The 13700-nt window shown below is 35.7% G+C and overlaps 1 protein-coding gene across 1 annotated transcript in view; it reads right to left on the reverse strand.

Moving 5' to 3' along the window:
- The window catches only part of AP3B1 (adaptor-related protein complex 3, beta 1 subunit), a 96615-nt gene that overhangs the window by 15302 nt on the left and 67613 nt on the right, over positions 1-13700 (reverse strand). Inside the window, exons 16-17 of the mRNA XM_009865728.1 lie at positions 12216-12300; positions 3122-3219 (exon numbers count right to left, since the gene is read on the reverse strand). Of these exons, the coding sequence (XP_009864030.1) occupies positions 3122-3219; positions 12216-12300 (183 nt within the window). The remainder of the gene's footprint in view (positions 1-3121; positions 3220-12215; positions 12301-13700) is intronic.

The raw sequence follows: 13700 nt of genomic DNA on the forward strand, positions 1-13700 counted from the left end.
GGTGTTTGGTTTCTGTTTTTTATTTTTTAATTTTATTTTTAAAATATTAACTAGGCATACACTTAAAATAATTGTGTAATTTTTTTTTAAAAAAAACATGTCCGGGGCGGGGGGGGAGGCTTTTTACTTCAAGTAGTTTTAACCAGCTATTTTAAAAACACCTTTATAAAAATCCTGATTAATATCTAGTTATAACAATTGCATGCCACCTTTAATATTGCTTGAAACATGACAATCTAAGAAAAATCTAGTCAGAGCAATTAATCTGGGTTAACAAAATGATACAGTGAAATAACTGTACATATTTTTAATAATAAAGGCAAATGATCATGGAAAAACTACACGGGTAGGTAACAAGCTGTGATAGCTACCAGACTAGTTCTATCCTGAACTAAGGCAAGGGGAGTTTTGCTACCAGTTTTTAAAAACAGCAGGCAAGTAAAAATTTGGATAGAGTTCCCAACTGTACATGTCTCACTCATGCAGAATTACTGCTGCAGAAGCTTTTCCCAGGGTATAAAATCCTGAGGCCTGAAGATCAGTAAAAATATTTAACCTGAAAGGTAACGAGTAGTTTGGCAATATCATTTTGATCCGCTGCTTCCAAACTGTCAATCACAACATCAAACGCTAACTCAGCTGCAGCTCTGGGGAATTACCTCACTGGAGGATTCCCCAGCTCAGGAAGGAAGGAAGGGGGAAACGGTGTAGCAAGGCTAAGCATATCTCGCTCAGCATGTGGATAAATTCAGCTTTCGAGGTTCTGCCACTATCACTAGATAACCTTCACATCCATGAATATTCAGTAATCTGTTTCCCTCTCCTCATGCCATCAGGAAGAAAATGTACATATACAAATGCAACAGACAATGCAAAACAGTGGAGTGGAATTGAGTAAAGATGTGTAGCAATGAATTGTCTTCTACAGCGCAGCATAACACCAGCTATTTTCCTCTTTAGCATTCTTATTAGGCTACACATGCAATTTAGATGTAAAAATCCTTAAACCTCACAGATATTTTCATTCCCCCACAATATAATCTTGCATTTCTAATGTTCTCCTCCCTCTTTCACTATTTTTTACCTATTTACTTTGGTTGCAGATAAAATAAGGCATCTTCAGGTACGAGACTTGAAACATGTTCACACACGAAAAAGAAATAAAATGAAAAAGCGTGACAAGTGAAAACTAAGTTATGTAAATCAGATTCATTTGGGGGATACAGACAAAGTGAAGTTAAACATCAAACAGAATAATACATACAAACTTCTAAATTGCCCTGCATTTATTACTGTAATTTGTATTTTTCATTCAGCAAGATCACGTTGTAATTCACAGCAAATGCTAGCTGCTCCTAGATATCTGAAATAAATACTTATGTAAAATTTAGAACTGAGACCTCTATTTACCATGACTATTCAGAAACAGCTGATATCTATAAGAAAAAAGATGAAATAGAAAACGTTTTTAAACCTGTGGTAAATTTGCCAGCATCAAGTCCTGCATCAAAGAATGAATTCAGGAAGACAGAGCGAGCGATACAGAAACGCCAAGAGACCTTCATGGATTTACAAATACTTCATATAAACAAATTTTCAAATAGCTTTATTCAGAGTAGCCTTTCTGCTCTATTAAACATAGCAAACAGCTGCCAGATTTATTCAGACAAATAATCAACAACCATAGAAGTAAAATGGCAGAAGAAAAAGGAATTTTGGCAACAACTCCACAGAGGACCACAGCTATTCTCCGAGTACACTTCTTCTATGTGCTCGTGGTTCTGTATGGCCAGTCAGGAGGAAAAAAAGCCCTCAGTCACAGCAAAACATACAAAAACTCTATCAAAATATCACAAAGCGAGCAAATACAAAAACAGGGAGGGAAGAAGCCCAGTAACTTGCCTTCCTTTCACTACAACCTCAGGTACAATTTTAAGAAGGAACAGTATAAAATAAATGTGCCACAGCCTCATTCAATCACTCACCTTGGTTTGCTGAGCAGGTATAAAAGCAGAGAGGCAGGCTTTAGCCAGCAAAGGGTAAGAACAGCAAATAAGTATCAATTGGTTAAGAAAGCAAAGCACAATTCTAACTTTTCACTGCAGCCATAAGCTTCACTAAAAATTATCTAGGCAATATTTAAACTACTTCCTTAACCATTCAAAAATACAAAAGCAAGAAATGCCCCAAAGCAATAATTAATAATACATAGCATAACTCATTGGTGTTCTTGACTGCTTGATGGATATACTGAGTTTCTGAGCCTTACACAGCAATGAGATGGGATCCCATGGGTATATTCTCATCTCAGTGTGAAGAGATTTACACATGTAAATCCCCATACACTGAGATAGATGAGTAAACACTATTACATTTGAATGTGTCCAAAATGCAGTTGGTTATATTTTAAAAAATCCATGAATCATATACAAATTAAGGGTAGCAGTATGGACTATTCCATTTAACACGTAAGTACAATTTTCTCTAACTATTTTCTATAAAATATTCAAGTCACTAAAAGGTCTTATGGAGGGTTGTGTTTGGACCAGTATCAGAAACTTAAATTCTTTAAAGACAACATTAGAATAATGCAGAAGTATATAAAACATGTCATCTTTCTGAAACAGTATTCCAAGAACAGTATTTTTTTGTATATCAAGTGTCTGAAAGAAAAGAGATTAAAATCACCTTCATAGTAGCTGAGAAACAGGTACACTAGAAGTACTTAAAAGCAGCCTTGGAATAAAGTCTAGTAAGGAAAACACCATACTAGTGCATATTTGATTTATTTCCTTAAACTGGGGTTGCAACTTTTTGCGTTACGGTTAGTAGGAAAGACATTCACACTTCATGATCGGAAGCCAAAACTCTTTGAGCCAACTGTTTCATGTTAAAGCGTGGGCTTTGTGCTTTTAAAGGTACACTGAAAAGCTGTCAAATACTACTGCACCATCCTTTTAAAAATATTTTTAAATTAAGTCATTAGTATCAGACTGAATAATACCAGAGACTAACATGAACAACTACGCTGGAAGCACTTGCTGTATGCTTGGAAATTGAAAGGTACACAGTCCTCTCCTCATCCAAATACATTTACTGAAGCTGTTTAATTATTTCTCACCTTGCTCCTTCTTAAAGTCTTTCTCTGACATAGTGACAGGCAAAAGCAGTTCTCCAACAGGAGGCTGAATGTTAACATTGAAATGATCTTCATTTGTGCTGGGAAAAGAGAAATTAAAGAGAATAAACCAGGTGCTTCAAAATGGATTAATATATATATATCAGTTCCAAAATTACTACAGAATCTATAAACAGTTGTGGTTTAAACCTGGCAACCAAGAACTACCTGCATGATTTCTACCTTGCTAGTCTAAAAGCCTGCTAATTTCTTCCATCAGTATAGCTGATCCATTTTCTCCAGTACAAATGCAGCATTAGTACTGTATGCAAGCTTTTGTATTTTTGAAAATTTAACTTTTAATCACATTGTTTATTTGTAATTTATAAGGAATCACACTCAAGCTAAATATTTGTAAAGGACCAATTATTATGCATTTTACAATTACTTTAAAAGAACTGTTACACAAAAATTCTGTCATCAGCAACAGCTGTCCCAGAAACAGGACTAAACCTAGGAAAGGTATAATTTTGGTCAAAAAGGATTATTATTGTCTGGAAACCCCCCCAGCAAACCAACCAATAAATGTATGAGTAAAAAATAAGTATTTTCGATCATCTTAATTTCACAACATTTTGTATACCTAAACAAAACCACACAACATACTAGCTGATGTAAAAGCACAGTGGAAAATCACAAAACTTGGACCAGTTTTCATAATGGCAGAGTACTATTGGTAGTAACATACTACTATTAAATGCTGTAGATTTCTCCTTAAGAAATAAATATCATACAGTGAACTTGCTTTCCCTATCCAGTCAATTCGCTGAGTTTCCAACTACACCATCTTAGAGTTCTCCAAGTCTACAGAAACTCAAGATACATTTCACTCTGCTGTGTTTGACTGGTTGTATAGCGTAAAGGATTTGGTTAGCAATTCAGGGTCTGTACATCCAGTCAGAAACTTTGTTAATGCTTTGAGGCATGAGAAAGTTTTAGAAAAAACCCACTTTTTATTTGCTGATGAAACAAATAGTCAATATATATTGATTGCTGGTATGCCTCAGATACCCCACTTAAATATAATGACACAATAATTAGAATGTAAAATATATTTCAGAAATTAATATCTGTGGTATTTAAATTACCTTCAAACATATTACTGATTTTTTATAACTCTGCAACTTCAAAATTCTGAAACAAGATAGACTGATGGAAAAATCAGCATTAGATCAGTAATATAGAATGCATATGCCTCCCTTGTAAAAATGTAAAATAAGCCACCTGAAAACAGGAAAGCATTTTACTGTCCCCTTACTAAAAACTGTAATTATAAAATTGTAATAATTACATAATTTCACAAGCAAATGCCTAGGGACTAGGCTTAGCTAACAAATTCTCACTTTTTTTCCCCTCTAGACTACATCCATCTCTAGTCATTACCATACTGAAAGAGTAGGATTGTTGGCCTCAACAAGTGTCCTTTAAAATAAAAAAACTACTATTTTTTTTCCTTAATTTTTCCTTCGAAAACTGATCAAGAACTCCAGCATCTTAAGAGCTGAAGGAAAGGTGTTGCCTTGCAACTCTTCGGTGTTTATACATACACTACTTGGACTACACCCTAAAACTTTTAACAATACTTTCATTGGTATTGTTCAACTGATCAATCAATGTTATCTCCTACATTTAAGCAAGATGTGCACTACACAATTTATCATAAAACAGATAAACAGTTTGGTGTACAATGATTCATGTCCTACATTGACTGGACATGCCATTTGTACATAAACTTGGCTTATAACATCAATTATTAGATTGCTTTGAAATGCTTCTAACAATCTTTTCACAAAAAGAGGAAAGAAAAGCATGAGCATAGCTTGGGTTTTATCTGGCTGTTACTACTCTATCGGACCATTCGACACCTCTGCTGGTAACAAACATTCCATTTCCCTTTCCCCTACGCTGATAGATATTTTTTGATAAACCATGAACTCTTCAATAGTCTGCAAGCAGAAATTCTGATTGCTAGCTGTCCTTCAAAATCACTTTATTCTTAATTTCATGTTAGTCAGTATCTGGTTTACTTTGCATTACTTTAATTTCAGCACACTTCAGTAAATTTATTTTTCAGCCAAAGAAAATAATCCTCCCTTCTATCAATCTCTTTATCAAACTTCACAGGCTAAATATACAGCTTTTGTGTACTGATCTGCATCTCTTTTATTACATCTTTATATTAGAGATCTAGTAGTATCTAATTTAAGAAAAGTAATTTTATAGTTGCAGAAGAACCATAAAAAAGTTCAGGTTGGAAGGGGTGTCTGGAAATCACCTGGTCCTACCCTCCTGCTCAACCCAGGGGCATATTAGTTCACAATGCTCAGGGCCTTGCCCATTTGAGCTCTGAGCATTTCCAAACATGCATATTTTATCGGATACCAAACAGATAAATTTAATAACAAAATTGAGTCTTGCTGCACAACTACGTGATTTACCCCAGTACCTAGTAACCTAAACTCCAGTGTATTTAATGTATTTATTTATACTTTGAATATTATAATCTTAATAAATTATGTTTAAAGAAAAAACTGCAGAAGTGGTTTGAATTAACATTTAAGAATCTGGCAGTTGAAGCCACACTGAAACATATCTCAGGTGGTACTGTTCCAACTTTCCTGCATGATCAAGCTGAAGCAGCTTATGAGAAAAAAAGCAAAGTTTCTCAAGACAAAAAACCCAACAACTGTTTTTAGATTTCAGAAATGAAAGATTTGCATTTTCTGGTATTAGCACGTGTGACTGGTAAGTTACATCCTTAGTGGAACATGTATGCTTAATGAGAAATCTGCAGAAGGAAGAGCTAAAAGAATCAAACAAATAGAGATGTCTGAGAACAGTAGTTTGCATAGTATGTTTTGTATTTAATTATGAACTTGTTAGATATCATTGCTCTTACTGTTGCCTTAATAATTGTTAAACTGTACGTATTATATTTTTTAAAAGACTTCCAAAGGTCACATGAATTTATCTTCTGATGTACTCAATTAAGACGGACAAATGAGAGATGATAAAGCTCCCACAGGAACACAGGGAGACTTACCATCTCCATGATAAATGACACTGCAAGACTAACATTCAATCCTTTAGAAGATGCACAGTTTTTACTTTTCTTCAGACGGCTGCAGTATGAGCAGCAAACACCTGCCATGTGAAACCTGTGTCCATTTTGCTTATTCCACTTCTCTTCCCTTTTTTTTTTTTTTTTTTAAAGGATTGGCTACAGAGGGTTCCTGGGGAAGAATTTCTCTGCCATAACAAAAGACTTGAGGACAATGACAGTAGCATCTTTTAAACTAATGCAAATAATATAATCACTTATAAATGAGTTCTTACAAGATAGCAGTCTTTAAAGTATTAATTTCCAAGGCTTTAAAAAAAAATAATATTCTAATAAAGGTCTGGGGAATTTTTTTTTGCTGTTTATACTATCTTTTTTTTTGTTTTACTCCTAGTAGCTACTTGACCCAGAATATACCTATCCCAAACTAGCTCACTATTTTTGTCTTGTAATCTCCACAGATAATGTAAAAAAATGATGGAGCGAGAGCCACATACTAGGTTCCTGCAAATCAGAGAATGGAGAAGTCTAGGAGAATTTGCTCATACTCTTGCTGAAAAAAAGGAAGAGATGGTATCCTGCTTTTACAAGAAAGGTGACAGAAGAAATGAGAGCAGTCATTCATGCCCAGCCTTGCTTTTTCCAAGTCAGTTATCCATCTAGACATAACTGCTTTCTGGAACTGGGTCAATTGACTACTTTAGAGTGAAGAAGTAAAGAGAAGAGTACCAGACTGCTTGTCTTAATATCCAACATCTGTAAACAACGTGGAGGTCTGCTGACAAAGCACTAGGGAAGGAAACACCAAGAAAAAATAGAAAATGCAAGTGACTGTGCTGCGAAGACAGTCTTGCACCTTTAACATCAGCTTTTAATATATTCCATAAGATATTCTACTACAAAATTTTAGTCAGATGCTTTTATGGAAGCATCTACACCTGAATGCATGTTTGCACTCAGCACAAATACTGACAACTACCCAACTGATCCTCTTCATTTACTCCTTGTTGCAGGTAGAAGTTCTCCGTGGGAAGACTCCCACATGAAGGCAGTGTGAGGTAAGAGAATTTCATGCTGCAAAAAACCTCTTCCTTGGAAAATAAAATTTAAAGCAAAAGCTTTTACGATAAGGTAGAACCTGCAAACAAGGTTTTCAAATCTGATTCAAGGAATTTCATTTACGAAGACACTAGATTCTTTGTGATACATCAACCTTTTCTGGAGTAATCAGCAAAATGTTTTCATTATATGGTCCAGTTGAATAGTTAGCTTTCTTCTCTATCAGTGTTATAATAGAAGAGTATATACAGCGTTCCAGCTCTTCTAGTAACATTGAGACATAGGAAACACCAATACAAGGTAATCAGTCCATGCTTGTAAAAACCTCTGTCTCATGTCTCATGTTTTCCCCTTGAGAAAACTAGGGGAAGAGATGAACGGCATGGACACGTTCCCTAGGCTAAGTTGTTTCAGAGAGAGGTAAAGCAACACCCTGTATACTTTTCAAAATAATGAGGAGAAGAAAACAGGTTCTCTGTAAACTAATTCTATCTTCAAAGCTGTATTTCTTTCATGGCTTGGGGAACAGCTAAGAGAATTTGGAAAGAATAGGATGAAAAGAATAGGGAAAAGAGGTAAGGACAAGCTTCCTTCTCCATCTCTCAATGTTGTAAAGTGGACATCTTCCCCTCACCTTTAGTCACTCAACAGACACATGAAGCTGACGATTTGCTTACTGCATTTTACAAACGCAGATGGGAATCATAAATGGTAAATAATGTGCACAAAATAGAATAAGGCATGTATATTCCGTAACACTCTGTCTCTGTAACCCTCTTTGCCTTTCTTCTCTATGTATTCGAATATCTTAATTTCAAGTAATAAAGGCCAAATTCTAACATGGCAAAGCTCCCAAATATTTGCTCAGACATCTAAGGAAACCCATAAGCTTTGATAAAGACCTATGAATATTTCAAAAGTACAGACATGCCAGATAATAAAAGTTTAAATAACAAATAAAATACTAAATAAAAGATAGAGGTAGGATTGTTAAAACTACGATTACAAGGAGCTCAAGTATTCAAGAAAAAGCCACACCAATGTGGAAATATATAAAATCCGATAAGGATTCCACAGTCAGTGGAGTACTGCAGTCAGTTCGTAACATCAAGGATCTGTTCCAGCCTTTCCTCTGGTCGCTGATGCCCACCTGCCTAGCAAAGACTGAAGTCTCTTACTGGGATGGTGAATATACTCATGATTAATCACGATTCAACAAACTATTAAACTATCTTCCAGATGAGTTAGCCAATAACAAATTGCTTTAGAGTTCTAAGTTGTGTATATCCTTCTTGCAGAATTTGAACAAAGTAACCCAAAAAGAAACAGTAATGCTCACAAAAATCTTTTAAAAGACTAATTTTCTCCATTTACTCCTCTTTATCTTCCCGCTTGAGAGGCAGAACACCAGTGTGGCTGAAGTAGTGTGCCTCTGCAGTAAGACAGCACAAGCAAAACAGCAATGAAGAGATGTTCTCCTTACAAGTACATAGTATGAGCGTCCTAATACACATTCTAAATAAATGCATTAGGCACAGTTTTCAAGTTAAGGTGTTTCACGTCTTTTTAATTAGATGTGTGATCTTGGTAAGCTTTGCTTAATAAAAATGGTATTTACAAGTGAGGTCTTTCAAAGCCCAGCCCTTCAAACCTTTCTCCGTAATGCAGCTTCTCCTTTAGTGTCCTTGATTTGTACAACAAATTTAAAAAGAGATCTAAATATTTTATTACTCATGTTAGTTTTTTTCTTCATACAGTTTGCGTTTATTGAACCACTACTACAACAGAACAGCCTCAAGCAGAAAGGTAGTGTTTGCTATGCAAAACACACAATCCATGATTGGCATCTAAGACCAATTGATCTACCCATTACCACTATCTCCCTACCCCCACAAGCTTTACTACAAAGCTATTGATTTAAACGCTGCCGATCGGTTTCCATTTTCTGATTTTGGGCAGGCCAATTAAGAAAGTGAGTAATTGTGATTACATTGCTTCAGGATCAATTACATTTGATGCAAGACAAAGTGCTCCTCTTAGAACAACATAAAGAAAATGATTATGATCAGGAACGCTTTGCTGCTGAACATGCTTCTAACAAAAATGCAAAATAACTGACAATATCTTTCATAAAGATACGTTCTCAGGAAATACAAGAATATCAATGCAATTGTGCGCACAGTATTTCGAATACATTTTGTCAAACTTTTACAAGTCATTCTTCCTTTTGGATAAAAGCTTTTTAAGAAGCATGACCAGTTAAAAAGACCACAGCTGAGTTGTCTGAACTCCCAAAAACATCACACTGTACAATTTTTTCAGTGATATTGAATATTGCTAGGATTTTAGACAATCTGTATTTTAAACACTAAGTAGCAAATTTAATATAAAGAACATTTAATTTATTTTTATACTATTTTCTAAGAACTAGTGTCAAAGAGACAAGGCCCTATCAATTAGCAAAGGAACAAAGTAAGCAATTCCTATTCTTAATTTAATTTTAAACTTAGCTTGAGCTTTGTCATTGGACTCACATTGTCCAAATCATTAAAATGAATACACCACTGAGGTCTGAGGCAAATCTATTTACAGTGATGTTACTCATAGTCTGGTTGGTGTTCAGGAATATTGATCTGTCTTGTTTGTCTAATAGGAAAATAATAAACAATTACTAGGCAATGTTGGAGAAAGTAATCAGTTTTTATATATCACTAATACAGCAGACCTCCCAAAACATAAAGGTGATGATCTGCATAAAATCAATGTGTTATGCTACATTGCTTATCCTCATCACTGCTAAGATTCTTAGCAATAAATGGTATAAGTTTTGAATCAAAACATTAGTATACTGAAAATATATGCTTGAAAGAAAAATGTCTGCTCTATTTTATAAAAGATGTTCCTACTTGAGAAACTTACCATATGAAAAAAATTTCATATAAAAAACCACAAAAAAAATACAGTTAGGGAAAGTTAATAGCAGAGGCTGAGCTTCACCATCTCATCATTTAGGGGGCCGGTTAGCTCAGTGGTTTGAGCAGCGGTGCTGGCAACAAGGACCAACACCAAGGTCGCGGGTTCGATTCCTGCTCAGTTCCCATGTGTTGCCTGGTCTAGTTGAGAGGTGGCGTCCCTGCCCATGACAGGGAGGTTGGACTAGATGATCTCTAAGGTCCCCTCCAGCCTAGGCCATTCTATGATTCTATGATTTTGAAATAATTATGAAATGCCACTGCCTAGAAGGGAACTTCCCTTCCCAAACAAACCTAGCATCAGGCAACAGTCCAAAGCTGTTTCCACATACCAGTAAACAGCATAGAGACCAACAGGATGTGCACAAACTACATACTGCAGACATCTTGCTGGATGTAATAACACCTTTAAAATGACTATGCATGAACATTCACTGAAAAGAAAAAGGTCTGACGAGTGGAAAACAAATACTAACAGTAAAACCTGTCTGCCCCTAGAACAAGGAATCTTATTTGAGCGCAGTGCTGACAACAATGACAACGCCAAGACTGCGGGTTCGATTCCCGCTCGGTCCCCATGTGTTGCCTGGTCTAGTCGAGAGGTGGCGTCCCTGCCCATGACAGGGAGGTTGGACTAGATGATCTCTAAGGTCCCTTCCAACCTAGGCCATTCTATGATTCTATGATTCTATTTTAGCAGTGGTTCTTTTGGAATCACTTGTGTAACTCTCTATTATTACAGTTTTCCCTGCTATGTTTAATATGTTGTGCAAGCTGCAGCACCTAGTAAAGTATCCTTAAACTTCTACAGTATTCAAGAAAGGGGTACAGGAATATTCTCAAAAGGCTTCCCCTAAACTCGAATGTGGCAATGTGAATGTCTACTCAATATCTCTTTTTGTGCACTGTATAGAAAGTAGCACTTCTTGCAACAAAATATGTCCAAAAACATTACTTTAAAATATGTAAAAGAAAAAAAAAGTTGCAGATCAATTTAGTGCCTTTGCATAGTTTCAATCACTATATAAGGCTGAATAGCTGTAAAAAGAAGGTATCTATCTTTCCCCCATCCATTCGCCCCTAATGATAATAGTAGAGTTTGTACTGGGTGAATAGGTTCCCCGGCAGCTTAGAATGCAACAGGAACTCATACAAAGAAGGATCTTGAATGTGGCAATAATGAGCATAAAAAGCATAAATCCTGTATATAAGACAAAATCTAGTTAGCCAGCCAGTTACTTGTTTTCATTCTCTCTCTAATAATTTAAAAAAAGTCTACAGCGTGAGGAATAAGCTGCTTTGGCCAGCAAATTTTGGGGTTGGTTTCACGCAGTCATGTTACATAGATTAAACAGCCATAATAAGCACTCGAGGTACTAAAGTTGCTCACACTACGCGCTTTTTTGACTTGTGATTTCTTACAAGGAAGAACATGCTCAAAACACTCCAGTGGATTAGTCAGACCTGACTGCTCCCTTCAAGATGGGTGTTATTAAGAATAATCACAAGAAGAGGGGAAAAAAATAAAGCTCAGGAACAGAGAAGTAATTCTGAATTGGTAATGGAGCTCATGCTTCTGCTTGGTATCATTTACACCAAGAGAAAAACAGGACCTCCCAAACACAACATGTCAACAAGTTTTTGACCTTCTATACGTGATTTCAAACCCAGATTTGAGCTTACCATCAAATTCATGATTTCAGAATCAAGTGCCAAAAAATCTGGAAGACTGAAGAACACTGATAATCCTTTTAATTGTAAAATCAAAGACTAATTATGTTTTAATTCTCTAAAAACATCTTGGGTAAACATCATGTTGCAAACCGTTGTTTGATTCTTTGAATAGCTAATAAACAGCAGATTTGCTACTGCAAAATAAACTTCCAATATACACTGCTTTTGTCTTCCAAGAACAAAACAATACCCTCTCTCCCCAAGAACTCACCATAACTGGAAACTGGCCGTCTGAGTAGAATCACAAAAGTCAATACCCATTGAAACGGTAATGGATCCTGCAGGCTCAAGGCACTCTACATGGAAACATTTTGAACAGGTAAAGTACACATGCAAAGCAACAGAAGACTCCAGATGCAAACTTCCAAACCACATAATTAGAAAACATATATATATATATACACACACACATACATAATTAGAAAACATACATATATATATATACAAAAGCTCCACAGGAAAAAAGCCAATACTTGTAGTTTTATCTGAAGTAGGCATCACTCAAATGTCACACTTGGAGGTTTAAGTGTCTTGAATTCCCCTCCCCACAGTTAGTGTGCATGAAATGTTGCCATTTCAATCTTACAGTCCCGTCACCAGCAAAAAAAGGATTTGTATTAGAAAAGTTAGGAAAATTATTTACAAGAAAAAAAACACTGACGTGATATCCTTTTATACAGATCCAGCACTGAGATTTCATTTTCAATAACACTTTGCAAATTTAGTTAATAAATAGTAAACTAAACCAAATATTAATAACATTTACATTATTACACGCAGTGATGGAAAAAGAGATGAGGTTAAAATATTTCATTATTAGTGTGGTTTACTTATTTCTCAAACGTTTGTACATCAGTTATGGAAGGGAGTAGAAAGATTAAGAACCTAAAATGGAGAATAATGTTGTGCTTTACAGGCGGTGTGGACTGAGGCACTTCTCCTACTAAGGTATCAAGAGACATGCTTATTTTTAGTTACTTAGCTATATATCCCTATACTGTTTCCGCAATCTTGCAGAGATAAGACTTTGTTTTGGTAGGAAAAAAGCTCTTACTTTACATCAGTAGAAGTATTAACAACAAGCATTGGAGCAGAATTTGACAGAAAACCTAAAAGGACAGTTAGAAGAGATTAATTCAAATAAAAGTTATTGGGAAGGAAGAAAAATGTCTAAATTCCAGTTTATTCATTAATGTATCTGATGGTTTTAGGAATTGAAGAGTGGGCAGCTGCTCTATGACAAAACGAAATTAATGTTAACTATATTTAGAGTAAGTTCTTAAAAAATGTGGAAAACATGGAAGTGATGCACTTAGGTGGAAACTAAACTAGTGCTAGGGAATGAATAGAAAACAATGCATTTCAAGAAGTCCATTTAAACCATCAAAAGATTACAGGCTCCAGCTCCAATTCAGACTAAACTTTATCAAAGTCTTTGAGCCTGATGTTTCCAAATGGGGATTCAAAGGCACTTAGCCAACAAGAAAATACTGTGCGCAGGGCCTTAGGTGAAATGATCTGGCCCATTTGTACGGGCAAAATCAGGACACTTTCCAACAGCAGTTGCAGTGATGGAGCCAAAGTTATAGTCCAGCAGAAAAAGTCTACACTGGCACTTCCTCTGTTGGTACCTCTGAGAAAATTACAGGATGTGTTTTCCAAATGCTGGAAACACAAAGGTAAGAACAGGGCATAC

This window comes from Apaloderma vittatum, unplaced genomic scaffold (genome assembly GCF_000703405.1).
Source record: "Apaloderma vittatum isolate BGI_N311 unplaced genomic scaffold, ASM70340v1 scaffold4303, whole genome shotgun sequence".
NCBI lineage: Eukaryota > Metazoa > Chordata > Aves > Trogoniformes > Trogonidae > Apaloderma > Apaloderma vittatum.